Source organism: Erpetoichthys calabaricus, chromosome 9 (assembly GCF_900747795.2).
Source record: "Erpetoichthys calabaricus chromosome 9, fErpCal1.3, whole genome shotgun sequence".
NCBI lineage: Eukaryota > Metazoa > Chordata > Cladistia > Polypteriformes > Polypteridae > Erpetoichthys > Erpetoichthys calabaricus.
This window is the reverse complement of record NC_041402.2, coordinates 89,610,518-89,632,050: the sequence shown is the minus strand read 5'-3', so window position 1 is coordinate 89,632,050 and position 21,533 is coordinate 89,610,518. Positions and strand designations below refer to the sequence as shown.

At 38.3% G+C, this 21,533-nt stretch overlaps 2 protein-coding genes across 2 annotated transcripts in view; both read right to left on the bottom strand.

The window, feature by feature from the left end:
- Positions 1 to 344, bottom strand: part of adat1 (adenosine deaminase tRNA specific 1) — a 30,225-nt gene extending 29,881 nt beyond the window's left edge. The window contains exon 1 of the mRNA XM_028809864.2: positions 302 to 344. The gene's annotated coding sequence lies outside the window, so the exon portion shown is untranslated. The remainder of the gene's footprint in view (positions 1 to 301) is intronic.
- Positions 345 to 16,126: 15,782 nt separating this feature from the next.
- Positions 16,127 to 21,533, bottom strand: part of wwp2 (WW domain containing E3 ubiquitin protein ligase 2) — a 174,071-nt gene continuing 168,664 nt past the window's right edge. Inside the window, exon 22 of the mRNA XM_028809863.2 lies at positions 16,127 to 21,513. Coding sequence (XP_028665696.1) covers positions 21,414 to 21,513 — 100 coding nt within the window. The 3' untranslated portion in view covers positions 16,127 to 21,413. The remainder of the gene's footprint in view (positions 21,514 to 21,533) is intronic.

The window sequence follows — 21,533 nt, the reverse complement described above, 5'->3', positions numbered from 1 at the left end:
ATGTACACTGCACGTGTTTGCGCAATATGCAGCCTAATACGAGTACTTAATTATTACTACATAGTACTAAGTAGTAGTACTACCACGAATACATTACTACTTAATATGCAGCTGTATTAAAAGATGCAGTGGAAATTACTGTTTACACTTGATACTCGAATTCTACAGTTTGGATTAATTTGGAACTAAGTGCCATACGTTTTGAATATCTTGCATTGAATTCTACTTAAAATGTTATCAGTGAGAAGCCACGTGAAAAAAATTAGCCGAACTATTACAAATCTGGAACGCAGAACAGAACCTGAAACAAGTTCTTCGGCTTCTCGCCGACACACGTCGTCGCATTATGATGACGTAGACGTTAGGGACAAAACCTTTGGACGCTATCTTATGACGCATTCAGTCGAGCGTTGCTGCAGCACGGTGAAATTAGAGGCACATTTTACTACGGGCTGCAGCAATATCTAATTGACTTAGCTAATATAGAGTAAATATGATCCAAAAGCAAAAAATAAACGATTGCGTAGTGTCGGAGATACCTGGATGAAATTAACTGGCAAAACTGTGAATAAGTTACACACTGGAAGTGAATAATTAGCCAGCCGAATAAGTAGCTACGAATACGAGAATACTGTAGCTAACTTCAGTCTCGTAGCTAATGCAGTTAGTATTTCCTCCGTCTTTTATGACATGTGCCAATACTGAGATTTTAGCAGAAGGCAGCAGAGTTGGGTTGCAAATAAAAGAGAGAGTTGTGATTTATTTTAGCAAGCCTGGGCTCAGTGTCTTTGTTCCTAAAAACGTTCTGTAAATGTTTATCTGTGTATCTGTAATTTACCACCCCAGGATTCTGGTGTCCGCCCTGTGACGGGGTGGGGGCTGCTTGTTTATTCTTGGTGGCAATGATCAAAAGCGCAAACAATTCGGTGTGTATGTCCTTTGGTGATCTCCAGACTCTATTGTGCTGCACTGCTGCTGAAGTATGTTAATGTTTCGGCCATGTCTGCATCAGTCATTAGATCTGGCTCTGTTTAATAAAGCCCACATTTGTGGTCATTTTCAAGTCAGGTGGTTTCCAAAGATGCTACAATGATTATTATTGTAATTATTTTAGCAGACACATTTGTCCCATGTGACTTGGCAAGTTATAATACATCCATGAATGATAAGATGATGCAAACAGCAAAAGCAACAGAAAACAAGGTAAAAAACCGAGCAGGTAAATTGGGTGCAGTTCGAATAGCTAAAGGGAGATCATTCCACCACTTTGGAGCAAGAACAAACAAGTATTGCCCAGTCTTGGCATGTCTGCCAAGAGTAGGGATGTCAGCAGATAGGCAGAGACAGAATAGAGACTTCTTGAAGGGGCAAATGGAGAATCCAAGAATTGGAGATATTGAGGAGCAGAACTGTTCAGAGTACCGTAAGTCAAAACAAGACTTTTGATCATTGCAGCAACAGGAAGCCAGAGAAGATGCAGAAGCAGAGGAGTAGTAGGTGTGAAAAGAGGAACAGAGAACACCAGTCCAACACCTGCATTCTGGTGGAGCTGGAGTGATTGGAGATCAGTTGAAGGAAGACGAGCCAGGAGAGAATTGCTACAATCCAGCTGACATAGAACTAGTCTCTGAACAAGGAGTTGTGGGGCATACATAATTAGTGTGGAAGGGTGGAATCTTCTGAATATTATGAAGAAAGAAACAATATGATTGGGTAATTGAAGAAATAAATTTTATGAATGAAAGTGAGGATTCGAGAGTAACTCCAAGATTCCTGACTATGACAGATGGTTTAAAGAAGCAATTCTTAGAGTCAAAACTGAGGAGAATCAGAAGACAAGTACAGAATATCTGATTTTGAAATATTACATTTAAAATGAAGTGCTTTCGTCTACGGTATAATGAGATAGCAGAAAGACAGCTAGAGAGCAGGGCTGAAACCTGTGGCTTGTAAGAGGGAAATGAGGGGAAGAACTGTGCATCATCATCATCATATAAATGGTAGGAAAAGCCATGAGAAGAAATAAGGAGCTAATGCAACAAAAGGAGAGAACTAGACCCAACACTGATCTTTAAGGAGCACCTATGGAGAGATTCTGTGGAGCAGGCAAGGAGTTACAATCAAGAGACACAAAAGGATCGGTCAGAAATGAGACAATGCTAGTAAGAAGGCTGTTAGTAACACGGGCAAGCATCTGGGAAGAAGAACACAGGTTGATCATGCAAAAAATGATTACAGATCCCATATCAATGCTTTCCAAGTTCTACTGGGAAACACAATGAAGTGGGGGCCAGCAATTAATGGAGGTGGGGTTTCCACTCACAAGATCTGTTATGCCTTACACTGTTAAATGTTTGCCATTGGCAGCTGCTTCTGGACCAGTATCAGGCCATCTTTCACTGACAAGTCTTGTTTTTTCTTTGGTGCTACTGTGCAACAGATTCAAACATGGAGATGATATTGTTAACAATAGTGTAATACAAGACAATAGTTTTGATCATCACATTGCCAGTAGATCGGACAGTGACCTCCAGCTCTCACTGGAGCGGTTCGCAGCCAAGTGCGAAGCAGCGGGGATGAGAGTCAGCACCTCTAAATCCAAGGCCATGGTTCTCAGCCGGAAAAGGGTGGAATGCTCTCTCCGGGTTGGGAACACAGTACTGCCTCAAGTGGAGGAGTTCAAGTATCTCGGGGTCTTGTTCACGAGTGAGGGAAGAATGGAGCGGGATGTTGACAGATGGATCGGTGCGGCATCTGCAGTAACGCAGGCTCTGCAACAGTCCGTCGTGGTGAAGAGGGAGCTGAGCCAAAAGGCGAGGCTGTCGATTTACTAGTCGATCTACGTTCCTACCCTCACCTATGGCCACAAGCTTTGGGTAGTGACCGAAAGAGCAAGATCATGGATACAAGTGGCCGAAATGAGTTTTCTCCGCAGGGTGGCTGGACTTTCATTTAGAGATAGGGTGAGGAGTTCAGTTATCCGGGAGAGACTCGGAGTAGAGTCGCTGCTCCCCCGTATTGAGAGGAGTCAGTTGAGGTGGTTCGGGCATCTGGTTAGGATGCCCCCTGGTCACCTCCCCGGGGGGGTGTTCCGGGCATGCCCCACTGGGAGAAGGCCATGGGGCAGACCCAGGACGCTGGAGGGATTATATCTCCCGGCTGGCCTTGGAACGCCTCGGGGGCCTCCCAGAGGAGGTGGCCGGGGAGAGGGAGGTCTGGGCTTCCCTGCCTAGGCTGTTGCCCCCGCAACCTGATGGATAAGTGGTGGATAATGGATGGATGGATGGATGGACATTGCCAGAAGATTTTGTCAGTCACTGGCTTGGTGTCACCTATGCAGCTTCTGCTGCTAGTGATTGGAAATTTGACTTTGGCACTGTAAGTCAATGACCTCTTGTTACCCATCATATAGGAGTTTGCTGAATGCCTGTAATCTATTGTGAATACTCACATGATGTTGGTGCACATCAACATGGACTACTGCCTCCCTACATGAATGATTACACAGTACTTTATTGGATGTGGAGGAGCCTTCACATTGTGGAATATTCATATTTTTTTTGCTTATTTTTGGTTAAGTGTTAAAGTAAAGTGCCTTTAGGTGTAAGACCACCAAAAAGATGTCATCCAATGGCACTTCTAGGGTTCATGTTATGAATATTCACAAAACCACTTAGTCCAGTGTATGGTTGTGGTCTGAGTCTATCTAAGCAGCATTGGGCTCAAGGCAGGAACCACCCATGGCTAGATATACCCACACTCAAGACAGTGCCAATTTAGAGTTAGCATGTCTGTTGAATCTAGGGATCTTTATTTCCATCTCTAGTAATGTCCTCTGATGATGTGATGTTACAATCTATACACATATTCATTTCTGCAGATCTTCCTCAGAATCTCGCACCTCTTCTCTTAAAGTTCAAGGGTATTGTCTAGTGTACATAGTACAATGGCATGCCTACTTCAGTGTAAACTACCACAATCTGATCTTTGTTTGCCTCACACTTTTCAGCTTGATATTCTCTTTTCATTTGTTTTACTGCAGAGAATTTCTCTTTAGCTGTGCACTTCAATGATGTGAATTGCAATGGAGAGGACATGAGAGGCTCATTTACCTTAAAGGAATACGTATGACATTTTTAGGGGAGTGTCTAAAAATACTGACAATTGACCACTTAAATTATAATAATTAAAAAAACCTTACATTTAAAAAATAAAAAATAAAGACTATTTTTATTTCACCTTTCCTGTATAGACTGCATTCCCGCTACAGTTACACTCTCAATCTTAAAATTCTTAGGGGTGAGCAACCCTAAATACCATGGCCAAATTTACACCCTGCACACTTCCAGCTTGCCTGAGTACACATTAGATTACTTCACAACACTCACTCCTGTGCTTATTGTAGCAATGAACCATGACAGGTCAAGACTCCTGGTCAAATGGTGCAAACAGTCATGTTAATAAGAAACACAGCAGGCAAGCTCATGCTGCAGGTGATCAATGAGGGGTAATTCAAGACTACAATACATGGCCAAAAGTCTGAAGCACTGGAAAATGAAGATTTTGCTTCCAGAACACTTTTGGGTGTACCTTACAGATTTTGGCCTGCTGATCACAAAAAGCTTAAAACGTTCTTATGATGACCTGTTTTAAACGGTAAGATATTTGAAGGCTCTAACTCAAAGTCTCATTATTGCCATGTACTGTATACAGAGTACAGTGAAATTGTTGCTTGTGTGTGCCAATCAGCACCTCCTGTCTTCCTTAACTGAAATAACTACCTTACCTTAACATTACTGTAGAATTAGAAGAGAACACTCTTACACGTTAATGCTGATAGTGAATTTATTAATGCAAAGTTTATGGGGGGGGGGGGGGGTAGAAGTAAACTAAATGCAATAGTTCAACTCAAGTATACACGCAACAAGCAACTCTACACGACTCTGTCACTGGTATAGTGAGAGCAATTAAAAGATGCTAAAAATTATGTGTAGTAGGGTTTAAGAGCAAAATAAGCTCGTGTTACTGTGGATCATCTTCTCACTCAAGAACACCACTCTCAGACTGTTCATGTAGTTTATCTTGGGTTGACATTACTGTATAATTTTTTTGCTTTGTGTTGCAATCACTCTGATCAGTCTGATTTAATACTAAATTGAGGGAGCAGATCATTTGGAAAAAGATTATAGTACAGTGGAACCTCGGTTTGCGAGTGTTTTGCAAGTCGAGCTAAAATTTTTAATAAATTTTGACTTGATAAACGAGCGAGGTCTTGCAATACGAGTAGTATGTATATACTTTGTCTGCTGAGTGTTATGTGATCACAATTGAGCTGATGGTTCTTCTCTCTCTCGCTGTGGGATTGTGGGCAATCGTCTCCTATTCTCCGTCTGAGTCTGCGTGCCTCACTCATATAGTCAACATTCGTGTGAGCGTATACTGTTTACTACAGCATTGTGACCACGTGTGTGTGCTGTGACGTGCGAGTCCCCGTCTTGCACCTCAAAACATGAAGCTGAGTCTCAGTACTTTAGCAACAGTAGCTTTATTCAGCTTGAAACAGCCACGGTGTGAGTATTTATTGTAGCGGGATCTGCCACTCTCTTATACACCGACACAGCAGTCAGACAGGGTCGTGGCCAAGTAATACTGTGCCCTGCACATTTATAATGTTCCTTGTTCCTTGTATCACCCATCGACGGCAGGCGCTTATAGCATGTCCGCGATCTTTTCGGATTCGCTTTTATGGTGAACTGCTACAGCTCTGGGAGACTGCGATTGCTTTGGGACGCTCTTCCGCGTGTCATCCCGTTGGGTGCAATCCCACAAGAGTTTAGAAACTCACTCACACCAGCCATGATTCTTTTCAAAGGTAAAGGGCAGGTTAATTTGTTTTATATATTTTTAGTTTATATTTTGTATTAATCATTTTTATATTAATAATTTTGGGTTGTGGAACGAATGATCTGAGTTTCCATTATTTCTTATGGGGAAATTTACTTTGATATACAAATGCTTTGGACTGCGAGCACGTTTCCGGAATTATGCTTGCAAACCGAGGTTCCACTGTAGTTCAGACCAGAGGATATTGTGTTTAAAATTAATATTAGGCTGGATTTTAAAGTTGCATCAGACATGTTGAATTAATTTTTTTTTTTTTTGAAATTGTGAAAGTTCAAGACAAAGTCCTGCAAAAGTGGCCTCAAATCAGGAGATGACAGAAATGAGAGCGAGACCAAAAGAGAGGGATTCTCTTAATAATCACCTGGGACCACCAAGCCAATGTCAATGTCAACTTTATTTATATAGCACATTTAAAACAACATCGGAATGCTGTGGCCAAAGTGCTTTACAATAATAGAATTAAAGAAAAACATACAATTAACATGAATAACATAAATAGAAATAAAATAAATGAACATAAATAAAATACATAATAAATAGAAGTAATGTTATACAGTATACATAAAAAATAGAAGTAATGTTATATAATCACAAAGAGGAAACCATCAGTATTACTGAAGGTCACAGAATGCAAGTGAATAAAAATGAGTCTTTAATCTTGTTTTGAACAGTTCAATTGTAGACGACTCCTTTATATGATGAGGTAAAGAGTTCCACAGGCGAGGCGCAGCAGCTGCAAAGGCCCTGTCCCCCTTAGTTTTACACTTGGTACGAGGGACAACCAGAGACAGCTGACCAGAAGATCTAAGCACTCTAAATGGCTGATGTAAAACACACAGTTCAGATAAATAGGCAGGAGCAAGCCTATGTAAAGATTTCAAAACTAGCAACAAGATTTTAAAATCAATTCGAAAACTGTCAGGCAGCCAGTGTAAAGAAGCTAAAACTGGAGAAACAGAGTCATACTTTCTTGCCCCAACCAGAAAGCGAGCGGTAGCATTCTGGACCAACTGTAACCTGCGTATTGGGGATTTGCTAATCCCAGAATACAGCGAGTTGCAGTAATCAGGGTGAGAGAAGATAAAAGCATGAGTAGCTTTCTCAAGATCCCTAGAAGATAAAAAAAGGCTTGATCTTACCTAAAAGATGAAGATGGAAAAAGCAACTCTTGACTACAGAATTAATCTGTTTCTCAAAAGAGAGGTTACTGTCAAAGATAACACCAAGATTGCGGACTTGAGGTTTGCAAAAGACAGAGAAAGAGCAGAGAAGTCCAAGACCAATTTGGGCTTTAGCTGATGGACCCACTATAAGCACCTCCGTTTTATTTTGATTCAGATCAAGAAAATTATTAGCCATCCAGGATCTTAGTTCAAAAACACAGTTGTGCAGTTGATTCATTGCAGAGTTGCAGATGGGAATATAAACCTGTGTATCATCAGCATAGCAGTGAAAAGAAATGTTAAATTTCCTAAAAATAGCTCCAATAGAGTGAAGGTATATAGAAAATAAAATAGGACCCAAAATGGATCCCTGAGGAACACCACATTTAAGAGGAGCAGTAGACGAAAAAGAGGAATTAAAAGTCACTGAAAAGTGTCTACCAGTTAAATATGACCTGAACCAGTTAAGAGCAGCCCCTTTAAGCCCAACAAGATGTTCAAGCCGCAACAGCAATATCTCATGGTCAATGGTGTCAAAGGCAGCGGACAGGTCAAGGAGGAGAAGGACTGCAGCACCACCTGAGTCAGTAATAATAGAGATGTCATTGAATACTTTCAGGAGTGCCGTCTCAACACCATGATAACGCCTAAAGCCAGATTGGTAGATCTCAAATAAATTATTGGAGTTAAGGTGATCAACCAATTGATTATAAATAATTCTTTCTAATATTTTAGCCAGAAATGGCAATTGGGAAATCGGGCGAAAATTGGCTAAAACTCCAGGATCTAATTGTGCCTTTTTTAAACAGGGACGCACCGCAGCGTGTTTAAAAAATGAGGGCACAACCCCCTCACTGATAGAACCATTGATAATGGCTAGTAAAGGTGGACCCAATACATCAAAGGCTTCCACTAAGAGGCATGGTGGTACAATATCAAGAGGACTGAGCGTAGGTTTAAGGGTGTCAATAGTACTTTTTAACTGTGAATGTGAGACAAGATCAAAAGATTCAAAGACAATGCCATGATTAACAGTAGGAAGTGCATAGCCAGTTGGAACAATACCACAGCGGATTGTATCAATTTTACTGACAAAGAATAAAAGAAACTGCTCACATGAAAGAACAGTACTATTTAATCTCGTCACAGAGTGAGGGTGAATGGCCGTATTAACTGAATTAAATAAGACCCTAGAATTCTTAGAATGACGGTAAACTAAATCAGCGAAGAAATCATGTTTAGATTTCTTAACGGCTGCCTGGAAGTTGAATAGAGAAGTCCTAAAAATCTGTTTAGAAACAATCAGACCATCTTTTTTCCAATGCCGTTTCGCAGTTCAACAGGCACGGCTCAGCAATCGCATAGTTTTATTTAGCCAGGGAGCAGGCCTACCCTTATTACAGTGTGTCTTGAGCGGAGCAATTGAGTCTAATACCATTTTGTTTTTGTTTTTTTTTTTGTTTTTGTTCTTTATTTCGCCTTATACCATTTCTTGTATTAGGAATTTGTTAGTTTTTGCATACCCCTTGGAGTCAGAGCGCAGGGTCAGCCATTGTACAGCGTCCCTGGAGCAATTACAGGTTAAGGGTCTTGCTCAAGGGCCCAGCAGAGTAGGATCTCTTTTGGCAGTGACGGGGATTCGAACCGGCTACCAGCGCAGATCCTTAGCCTCAGAGCCACCACTCCGCCCTAATTCTAAGACAGAATCATCGATACAATCATATTGGACATGCACATCAAGACTAGAGAATATGGTTTTAAAATCGCATATAATTTAAAAAGCGGGAGCAGTGTGAAGCACAATTAGTAGTAGGGACATCTACAGTAATATTCAAATCCATCATTATAGAAAAGTGATCAGTAAAAGAAACATTGCATAAATCAATATCATTAACTGACAGACATTAAACATCTCCAAAGTGATCTCAATTTGGTGTAAACAGAATTCAAAGAAACAGTTGTTCCTGGTGGGACAACACTGCAGGGCAGCTGAATGACCTGCTTTCAGTCCCATAGAAAATTGACAGTAAAGAAGGGAAGTGCTGGTACTTTCACTAGGTGGCACTATTTCCCTTCTTTGACATTTATATTGAACTTCAAAATGTCAGGCAGATAAACAAATGATTTCCTATGCTGCCTTTTGCTTTGGACGTGTGTATCACCTTCGGTAGCCTCTTCTGTTTATAATGAGCCCTGTTTCTCTTTGACCAGTATACAAATACATTACTGAAGCATTTCCTATTTTTCTAATAATCTCCCATGGGTAAAAAAATAAGGAAAAATAACTGAAATAGACAATGAGAAGAAAAACAGAAAAGATGTAGTCCACTACACATGCCGAGGTCAAACCCAGGAGACTGAAAGTAACAAAATATAATACATAAACCAAAATCAAAGTAGGCAAACAAACACAAGTTTCAGTCCTTAGAGATTATTTTTGTGCTAGCTATCACCCGGGAAGTTTTTGCAGTGAATCCAAAATCTTTGACACCATAGGCAACACACGGTCATATTAAGAAGAAATTAACCCTGGAAAAGATGTCAATCCATCACAGGCACACAAATGAATAAGTCTACACTTACTCAAAACAAAAGTAATAAACTGTAACCACTAAAGTATAAAATAATGCATGATTTTAGAAGGGACATCAATTCAGTTTTACAGGTCCAGAGATGTGAATTCGATTCCTACTCTGTCTTGTTGGCCAACAGTTTAAGTGGTTGTCTTCCATGGATAAAGGATGTCTTCAGGTATTATAGTTTCCTCTTACCTTCCATCAATCCGTGTGTCAGGTTAACTAACTGACAACTCCAATCTATTATTATTATTATTATTATTATTATTACCACGCTTATTTTAACTTCACTTGTTTGTTGTCAGGTACAAATCTTGTAACCCACTTCCTATTGTCCAAATGACTTGAAATTTTGCACACTTACTTATTTCTGATGACAATACATGAATCAATAATCAGTTTCACTAATTGATCAATTAATCCATGTTAATTAAGAAATGAAATTTTCATATGAAGAATAGTTCAAGATTTCACCAATAGTTGGCGCTAGTAATGGATAGAAATATTAAAGAAAGTGTTAAAATATTGATCACAAAATTATACTAGAACAAACCCAAGACTAAAAAGTTGAAATAATATACTGTATATATAAAAAAATACTTTTTAAAAACCACACTTATATTAAGTTAAAAAGTGTACTAAAAAGTAGAAAATAAATCTCTCATACATCACTCATAAAATATAAATGTGGGTGCTATTCATCAATCAACATTCAAAAAAACACTTCTTAAAATCTTAGCAAAAGTGCTTATTTTCTACTTTTTAGTACACTTTTTAACTTAATATAAGTGTGGTTTTTAAAAAGTTTTTTTTTTTTTTATATATATTTTTTCTCAGCGAATTTGACCATGGGGTGCCCTTTGATGAAGTGGTATCCAGTGTTGAATGCTGGCTGGTGCCTGATGCTGCCAGGGTGGGCCTTGGCTCCCTGCAATTAAAATGGTTCAAAAATGGATTGTAATATCCATCCATTTTCCAACCCGCTGAATCTGAACTACAGGGTCACTGGAGCCAATCCCAGCCAACACAGGGCAGGAACCAAACCCAGGCAGGGTGCCAAACCACCGCAGGACACACACAAACACACCCACACACCAAGCACACACTAGGGCCAATTTAGAATCGCCAATCCACCTAACCTGCATGTCTTTGGACTGTAGGAGGAAACCCACGCAGACACAGGGAGAACATGCAAACTCCACGCAGGGAGGACCCAGGAAGCGAACCCAGGTCTCCGAACTACGAGGCAGCAGCGCTACCACTGCGCCACCGTGCCGCCCGGATTGTAATATTATTTAATAAAATCCTCAGTCTCAATATGCAAATTCACATCTTCATTTCAGTCTCATAATGAGCTTTAAAACCCTAATTGTGTAACAGAAAGATGGGAAAATTCTTACTTTTGTTCTTAGTTGTGCATTCCAGTTATTTGAATTTTTTGTACTTGTGCTATTACAAACATCTAATGCATCTTGAACTGTATCACTAATAACTTACATGATGGCTTAACTGATGATATGGCAATTAAAAATATAAGGAGAGTAAATACTAGCAATATAATTCAGGGAATTGACATGCATAAAATCAATACAAAAACAATGTAAACTCTGAATTATTGAATAAACAATGCAAGAGCCATACTGTTCAGTAGAGGCACTTTCTTCAAGTGTGTGAAGCTGTCATTCATTTATTATCTGAACTTACAATATCCAATACAGAGTCAGGGGGAAGTCGAGTCTATCTTAGGCTCATTTTGGCTAAACAAACCCTGAGCAGAATGGCAGATCATCACAAGGTAGTCTTAGTCTTAGGGTCCTCTCAGCCAATATGCTGCTGTAGGTGCCACTTGATTCTGCGCTTCACTCATGATACACTTCCATCTTTGGTGATCAGTGATGATGTTTCGGGCTGTGTCAATGGTCAGTCACCAGTCCTTTAGGACTTCTTCGATATATTTGAGCCACGTTTTCTTTGGTGCAGTTCGTTGAACTTTCCAAGAGGCAGGTTGCTCTCACCATATAAGGTTGTATGCCAGCCAGGTGATGTTCATTCCGCAGACGTGGCCAAACCATTGCAGTCTGCGCTTTATGATCACTTCTTCAATTGGAGGTTGGTTATCGCACTGGGTCCGAATGATCGCATTTTGGCAGCGATTACAGAGGGTCATACCCAGTATTTGCCTCAAGCTTCGCATTTGGAAGACCTTTAGCTTGTTCAAATCAGAACGCAGCAGAGTCCACGTCTCTGCTCCATACAAGAAAATTGGCATGATCAGAGTATGGAAGAGACATATTCTTGTTTTGATCGAAATATTGGACTTCTTCCAAAGGTACCACTTGAGCAATCAGAACACTGCAGCTGTTAGTTCAATCTGACTACGGAGTTCGATTGTTGATCATCATCACAAGGTACATACTGGAACATGTTAAAAGTTGCCTATTAAACCAAACTCTATGTAGACACACGGAGAATCTGCACCCTTCACTTTCAACAATCAGCCTAGGAACCAAACCTAGGTCCTGTTATGTTTTCGCCAGGGTTTACTCTCTGGGTTACATTTCTTTTGTGTTTTATTGTGGTTTTTGTTTAATTTGAATTATTATTTTTCTTGTCTTCAAGTTATTACTGTTGTTTTTATTTTTTCATTAATTGCATACTATGTCAGCAAGAGTGAAAGGGAAGGTCTACAGGATGGTAGTGAGACCAGCTATGTTATATTGGTTGGAGACGGTGGCACTGACCAGAAAGCAGGAGACAGAGCTGGAGGTGGCAGAGTTAAAGATGCTAAGATTTGCATTGGGTGTGACGAGGATGGATAGGATTAGAAATGAGTACATTAGAGGGTCACCTCAAGTTGGACGGTTGGGAGACAAAGTCAGAGAGGCGAGATTGCGTTGGTTTGGACATGTGCAGAGGAGAGATGCTGGGTATATTGGGAGAAGGATGCTAAGGATAGAGCTGCCAGGGAAGAGGAAAAGAGGAAGGCCTAAGTAAAGGTTTACAGATGTGGTGAGAGAGGACATGCAGGTGATGGGTGTAACAGAACAAGATGCAGAGGACAGGAAGATATAGAAGAAGATGATCCACTGTGGCAACCACTAACAGGAGCAGCCGAAAGAAGACGAATTGCATACTATGGCTTTATATGTGAGTCTCTTCTTCATGTCCTGTGGGTGATACCCTCAAGCGGTGGGGCCACCCTGATGTGGCCACTCCTGAGACCTCTCTCTGGCTGTTTAATGCCGGACATACACTGAACCACTATTCGTTCTGCACAATAAAGTAACCAGTCATATATATGCTCAAACTTTACAAGAATGTCCTATCTGATCGATATGCCATGATGTAGTGCTCGGACTATATGTGTACACGGCTCTGACATACACTTTTACCCTTTTGACATTTTGCAATAAAACTTCAACCATTAAAAAAACAAAAACAATATGGCCACAGGTTTCTCTAAATGTCAAGAAAGAGAAGAGTTGAGCTTCTGGTTCTTGCTGTACTGCGCTCTGAAAGATCAAATGACAGAAAAAGGCATAACTGGAAACACAGATAGGCAAAGCATTGAAAATACAGTCTGTCTGTTTTACAGAGATAATTGGAGACACATAATCTATGTAATTTATCGTTATGTGTGTTTGTTTAAGGATCTTCCAGTAAACATTCCCCAAGATGCTTTAGCCACTTAGTTGCATGTGTGTTGCTATAAGAAATCAAAAATGTGAAAATGAGCATGGCATCAGCAGTATCTAATGTACAGTGTACTGAGGTTGATGCACAATGAATTTCGTGAAATTTGATTGTAGCATCAGAAAATCATGTTGTGTCAGAGCGCACGTACAAGACAACCGACTGTAATTTCTGACATGACAGAAATTCTTCCAATCATACCACAGCTCAATCATAAAATGCAATCAGTCATGACAAACTCTCTCATACTGCAAGCGAAACAACCGTCAATGAAGATGAAATTTGGGACAACCCAGAAAATCTCTTGGCAACTGCAAATCGGGCTTAAAATCACTCTGAAAAATCACACAATTTATGCTTGGCATAAGAGTCAGGGAAGAGGATCTCAGGAAGTTGATAGTTTACAGGAGTCTTTTGTAGGGTATTGCATTTTTATTTACTTGGGATTTATTGTTTTTTTTTTTTTGGCTTTGGATCATGCTCTGAGACTTGTTCACTTGAAATGCTTTCCAGGCAATTCCTTTTTGCTCTTTTTTTTTTTTTAGGTTTCTTTTGTTCTATTTTCTATTGTGAATAGACACCCTCACTTATAAAGATTCTTTTAGTGAAATCTGTCTCTTTAAGCCAGAGTTTTATCCTGGTTTCTCTTCCTTGAGATGTGTCTAATATATTTTGGGACCTTAAAAGCATATTTAGAACTTTCAAAGCCAAAACGCCTTTAATGTCTGTGTAGGCCAGAAGACTTTTCGATCAAGTTGCCTGAGGTGAAGTCTATTCTGGGTAGGTTAGGGAAAGCCCAAGCGTTTTTTTTGTGTCTCTTTTGAAGCTTTTTGAAGTGTGGGACTTTTCATCATGCATGGGACTCTGCATTTTCCTTGAGCTAGCAGTACCGGCCCTCAATTACCACTATTCTGCTTGAAAGATGCTAGGGATCTGCACTGGCAATCGGAAGGTTGCCAGTTCAAATCCCGTAAATGCCAAAAGGGACTCTGTTGGGCCCTTAAGCAAGGCCCTTAACCTGCAATTGCCAAGTGCTTTGAGTAGTGAGAAAAGCGCTATACTGTATAAAGGCAAAGAATTATTATTCTTATTATTATTTGAAATTACTAAAAGGTAAATGTAATCAGTCTGACTTGGTTTTACTCATTCATAATAGTCCTCCCTCTTTTAAATGTTGGTCTCTGTTTTCTAGTAGAGATGATGGTGGCCACAGACAATTGTTCTCTCCTTATCCCTTCTGACTGACTCTTCTCTAGTTTTGCATTTTGCTAGTGTCCTTGTCACTCCTGGTAGCATGAGCTGGCACCAGCAGCCGATTCAGGTTGCACAGGTACTCCAGCTCCTCCAAGGTGGCACATCCATAACTGCCATTGCAAGAAGGTTTGTTGTGTCTCCCAGCAGTCTCAAAGAGATACTAGGACATGGGCCATTACACGAGGAGAGCTGGACAGTGCCATAGAACAGCATCAATCCAGCAGCAGGACTGGTATCTACTCCTTTGTGTGAGGACTAACAGGAGTAGCACTGACAAAGCCCTATAAAATGACCTCCAGCTGGCTACTGGAGTGCATGTTTCTGACCAAACTGTCAGAAACACACACCATGAGGGTGGTATGAGGGCCCAACGTCCTCTAGTAGGACCTGTGCTCACAGCCCATCACCTTGCAGCTCGATTGACATTCACCAAAGAATACACAATTGGCAGCTCTGTCATTGGCACCCTGTTCTCTGAGTACATATGACAGACATGAATGAGCCTGGAGACGCCATGGTGAACATTTTGCAGCCTGCATGGTCATCCAGTATAACCAGTTTGGTGGTGGGTAAGTGATGGTCTGAGGAGGTATATCCTTGGAGGGTCGCACAGACCTCCACATGCTAGGCAATGGCACTCTTGACTGCTGTTAGGCATTGGGATGAAATCTTCAGAGCCATTGTCAGACCCAATGTTGGTGCATTGGGCCCTGGGTTCCTCCTGGTGCAGGACAATACCTGGTCCATTGTGGGCAGAGTGTGTAGGCAGTTTCTGCATGATGAAGATATTGATGCCATTGACTGGCCCGTACAATCCCCAGACCTGAATCCAACTGAGAACCCCTGGGGCGTTATACATTGGTGCATCCAACACCACCAAGTAGTGCCAAAATCTGTCCAAGAGCACAGTGATGCCCTGATCCAGGTCTGGGAGGAGATCCCTCAGGACACCATCTGCTATGTCATCTGGATTATGCCCAGACATTTTCTGGAGTGCATACAGGCACATGGTGACCATACACACTACTGAGTCACATTATGAGATGCCAAGATGAAATTCTTGCAAGTTGGATCAGCCTTTGATTTCAATTTTTGAGGGCTGGTGATTTTGGTTTCCATTGACCGTTGCTGCATCGTTTTGTTCTCAATAAATCACACAGTATGACTCAGTAAAGGTTTTCCACTTGAATATTTCATTCATTGAGATCCACTATGTGATTTGTGTTCCCTTAATTTTTTTTGAGCAGTGTAGAAACACGTTCAATGTGCTGGTGTTGGTTTGTAACTAGCACCTCATTCTGCTAGGACAGGCTGGAACTAAAATGACATAAGCAGTTTCAAAAATAAGATGTAAAGATAGATATTACTAGGTTTGCTTTAAATGGTTTTAGAAGAGATCTTACAAGGGCTCTTTGTATTGTAACTATAATTTAGTTTTAATGTCTAGTAACTGAAGCACCACAAGTAATTCTACACAGTTGTTACACACAGTACTACTTAAGAAAGACTACAAATAAGGCACATTTTTTGCATTGATTTTATTACTTCACATATGCATTTAGTGTATAAAGACAAGATGCTGGTATATTTATTGATCAATAATGATCATTACATTTGTTATACATGCCTCATTTTCATTTAAAAATCCCATAGAAGCCTAAACATGCAATTTCAAAAATATTTTCTTTCATCACTAAATTTCACAGATAAGAAAAAAATGTATCATTAACTCGAAAATATTTCATTTATACACCGTTAAGTGAAATAAGTTCCGATTCTACACCAACTAGACTTTATCTTTTTTATCTTATATACCTGCAATGCACTTTGCAGCAAGGCCATGCTTGGATCCAGTCTTACACCAAATACTGCTGGGATACGTTCCAGTGCACTGCAAGCCTGTAATGAAATAAGTGGATTTGGAAGATGGATGAATGGCGGGCCATATATTTCTACATTTCTTTAATTTTTCTTGTATTTCTTTAAGAACTCTCTCATAATATTATAAATTGTATTTATTACCTTTCAGGAGTAAATAAACACAGATAACCTAAATACAAAGATACAATGTGAAGTTTTCCAGTACAATGCATTATTAGTCAAAAATGTAAGGCAGTATCTTAGAATGTTGTTTAACGTTACTGTCTATTGCTTAAGACCAGAAACACTCAGAGCAGTTTCAAATTGTACTTAAAAGACCTCTTGACCCCAAAAACAATAAAATTTCAGTAATGTAAAGGCAGTCCAGTTGGGATCAGAACTTCTGTTTTCATTGTGATATGCGTACGAGCCTCAATTACACCCAGTTGTAAATCACTGGCTTCGTCAAAGGACAATTATTCCACAGCTCAGTGCTGACACAGTCCACATCTCCTGCTGCTTATCCCACGAGCCCTATGGAAAAACAAACCAAGCTTCCAGGAGCAATTTTATGTGATTAATGATAACTTATCAAACTTAGTAATGGGATGAATACAGATCTGCTACATTCCACCATACTATTACCACTTCCTGACCATTCCAGTCATCTGAAATAGTCAGGGAGATTTCTTCAAACTAGGTTGATTTTGCACATATGTGAATTTGCTCAGATATTTATTATTACTTTAAGTCAAAGTGCAGCTTTTTAAAGAAATAGGATACAATGCTTTGTCCTTATGTGATTTATACATAGTATTTCAGTAGTAAATTTTTAGAGTATCTGCCTTCCACATAACATTTCTTTTGAGTATCCTGTATTCCTGTATTTAAAAATTGTAGCTCACTAATTTAAATATACTGTTTAATATCTACATATGATACTTTGTCCATTTTACAAGGCCAGCAATTAAATGCATTTATTTTTCTCCCCAGATTTTCCTACCAGTAACCAACTCTGTACGAGATATTAACTTCAACTGACCACACTCAGCTACTAACATAAGGCTGCAATTTTCTGTCATTGATTCAGAATAATTTTATTGCACTCTGTACCAAAAAAGATGTATAATAGTTACAGTATGCTCGCTCTATTTTATTTAGAAATGCCTTTCAGGAGAAAAAGTTAAGCATATGTTTTACGCGTGACTGGTTTCCACTAAAAAGTTGTATAGGGTAAAAATATTCAGTAACCAACAAAGCAGGAAAATGGCACTTGCCAGGAGATGCCATTTTGAACATTATTTAAAGCTTTTAAAAATAAACAAATAGCCTCAGCAGATAGAAGAGGCTAGCAGAGGCGAATTTTAGTAGGGGATTTATACATGGTGAATTTTAGATCCATTAACTTTGTGACGTCACATCCAGCTGTTATGATGTATGTAATGTTTCTGTCCTGGAATATTTTTTTGCTTATGTAAAACCTATCATTTCAAGGAGCAATTTGTGCCCTAATAAGTTACTACAACCGTTCTATAAAAAATAAATAAAACAAATCTTTTTCTTAGTATAGTCTTTAAAAACAGACTCTTACAGACAGCCTTGTTCACATGCAGCTATTAAAAAACATCTTTTGAAAAGTTCAAATGAGCTACAGAGTCAAAGTATTCTGTTTTGGGTACTTCTCAGTCGGCACATTTTGAGTCAGGAAGGGTGGCTCTCGAGTGACATCACTAGGGAGCTTATTGCTCTTTAAATGACCAATTTTACAAAATATAGGGTGGGGTGGCCTTTTGTAATTAGCTATAGCATATTGCTTCCAGACTGTTCTTCCTTGTGCTGTGCTGACTAAAAACCTAGTTTTAATTATGTAAAATCTGTACCTTGTAAAAATTTTATGCTATATTTATACATTCTACAAATTAACAAGAGGTTAATCTCACTCACTGCTTCACTCCTTGTTTGTTTCTTGCTGTTTGCTTACAAATACAGGTTTGTGTGGACTTTGAAAAGCATGCTGCCATGCAAAATGATAAGATCTTTAATCAGGGTACAGGGCAATTTTCATCAGCCTCTGGTGAGTTATTATTTCTCAGTCTGAAAAGCTAGCAAAATAACTTGTGGTCTTAAAGATCTGATGTTTGGTGCTCACTGTTGATGCGACTCAGGGGAACTAATATTTCATAACCCATTTATGTTAGGAATGGTCAGTGCTATAAGTAAAATAAACATGACATATATGTTCTTACTGGGATTATAGCTTTGCACAGCCTTGCAGACTACGAAGATGTTGCAGATACAGTATATAGTTTTTTTATTGTTAGTCACATTGGAGTAAGGGATTTAGTAAATTAATTACAATAACCATTATCCTCATGTTGTTTCACTTACATGTAATAAATCAATATAGAGTTGACAGACATTAGTTTAATTTTTCAATTCAATCACATTTTATGTTTCCAGTAAGAAAATATAAGAAAGAGAAAATAGTGAAGTAAACCATTATTTCAAGATGGAAAATTAATTAATGACTCAGTTTTAAAAAAGTACAATTCTGAGCTTGACTTGTACTACACTACAATATGTACAGGTGATAGTAGTTAAATGTTTTCATATAAAGAAAAACCACTGCTGCTGCCTATTGAAATATAATTAATGATTTAAGTTCATCAGATCTGTGATGGAGATAATATGATTTAAGAGCCATCCTGTGAAAGGCAACTGGCAGCTACTATACTGTATTCTTTGTAATTTAATAAAAGGACTATTAAGAGGAATTTGCTAAAGAGGGCTATTGAAAGTGTCTGCAATTATAACAGATGATGTCTTGCATTTATTCTAAGCAACAGTTTAAGATGTATTTTATATTTTTAGTAGATTAAATAATGAAAAATCTGTTGCTCTCAGGTGTTGTAGTTCTCTCTTAGGATGTGTACAATTATTTCAATTTACTTTAACAGTCATGGCTCTCTCTTTTAAAATTTGTAATATTTGTTTTGAAGATTACATTTGTGCATTTATTACAAAAAAATGGCTTTTGTGAGGTTTGGTATAAAGTGTACAGTGCCAAAGTGTGTTAATAATTTGAACTTTAGATGTATAAAGATGTATTAAAAGAATCCATTTGCACTTTACATCCTTTTATACTATTATATATCTTTATAGATAAGAACATAAAAACAGAGCAGAATAATCACTTTCAAATTGCTTTTCTAAAAGGCACTAAGCTGAATAAGTAATAACGCTTTTTTCTGTATATATTTTTGGCTGATGAAATCTTATTAATGGTGGGAGTGTGTATGGAGGCACTGAATCCTGGCAATAGAAATGGCTGTTAGTGAGTGATGAGTGAAATCATGGACTAGTTATGATTAGGCCTTCATTAATGCATTTTCTTAACAATCACATGATAGCAAGATCATATAACCTTCAAGATCTTAAATTTGCAACATATTAATTATTATTTGTAATATAATTCCCATTTATCACAGTTTAAGATATGTCATAATGACTTGGCCAGCATTAGTGAAGCTCATTCAATTGCTCACACTAATGTCAAATTATTTATGCACTGTTTTGTATGTGAATAATACACAGACCTAAAAAATAATTAAGATTTTTTTTTGTTTTATTATATCAAACCAATCTTAGCTGCTGCTTTTATTAAAATATGTTGTAAACACTATTTAACATTATTTTGTTCCTATCACAGTTTTAGGTTTCCTCATTCATCATTGGAATTTAGGGTAAATTCTATTTTTGGAAGAGTTAGTTATAAAATCACTTTATATTAAATAACTGATATAATACATATGGTGAATTTTTTTGTTCAGTGAAATTTTCCTTGCATCAAGCGAAGATCAACATAAAAGAGGCCAGCTAAAACTAATTTAGCTTAGTAATGAATAACAATGAAATTAAACCTCGGATTAACACTCTAACTATAGAAATTCATGACATGTGGAGATGAATTTAAGTTTTTCATTATTTTCATGCCTGATACACTTTAAACAATGTGAAATAAAAACTTAATCATTCTTATGGAATGTTAACATTATTTCAACTTAAGCAAATTTCATACCTTTTAAAAACATAACAAAAGTGGACAACATTAAGTTGTACCTTCTTACCTATACTTTGATTAATGTCAGTAACAATGGTTGCAAGTGTAAAGGTACAGTACTAGCATATAAAGCTCTTTTTTAATAAACAAGCATCCCTTGAATAATTAACTGAAAGCATCTATAATGTTTTAAAATCTGAATCCAAAATATCTAAACAGAGTAGAAAGACCTCATGAAAAAGGAGCAAAATATAAATAGTTTTCCAGAAGCAAATTTCAAATCAAAGGCATACAGTACTATCCAAGTACATTACTGCCATTTAGTAGCACACATCATAATCAGATGACAGTTACATATGTAATTAATTTAATATAAAATGAAATTATAAAGAAGTTAAAAATATGTTTAAAGTGCTTGTTTATTATTCTGTGTTAAATAGTGCTATTTATTATCACTAAATGAATATGGCAACAAGGCCTTTTCAGCATAAATATGTAATTCAAATGTTCACACAATAATTTCCTAAACAAGAAAATATACTTGAATGGAATATGGGAATTAAAAATATAATTGAAATGCTGCAGTGTTTACATTTTCATACCAGGACTTATAGTATATAATTTTATCTGATACCAGGTGATAATGGGAATGGCACTGGTTGAACTAAGTGGCCCCAGAAATATGTATTTTCCTTAAAATTGAAAATACATATGCAACACACTGACTACACAAATGAGGCCTACTGTTTCATTCCAGCACTGACTTTTATTTTGTCCTTACACTGAAGAGCCAGGATATGAGATATGTAAAATTCTAATGTGGCAATCCTCCTGTTTCAAAAAAACGTTGCACATTTTCCTCAGTTCAATTTACAGTACATCTGATAGCAGTTGAGCAGTGCTTCACTCCTGGCCAAAACCTTCTGTCTCCTCAATGGCATAAAGCAGTTTTTCTTTTAGCTGTTCAAAACTTTTGTAGGGAGGTAGATCCAATCGATTGAAACTAAAGAATAAAAAAAATAC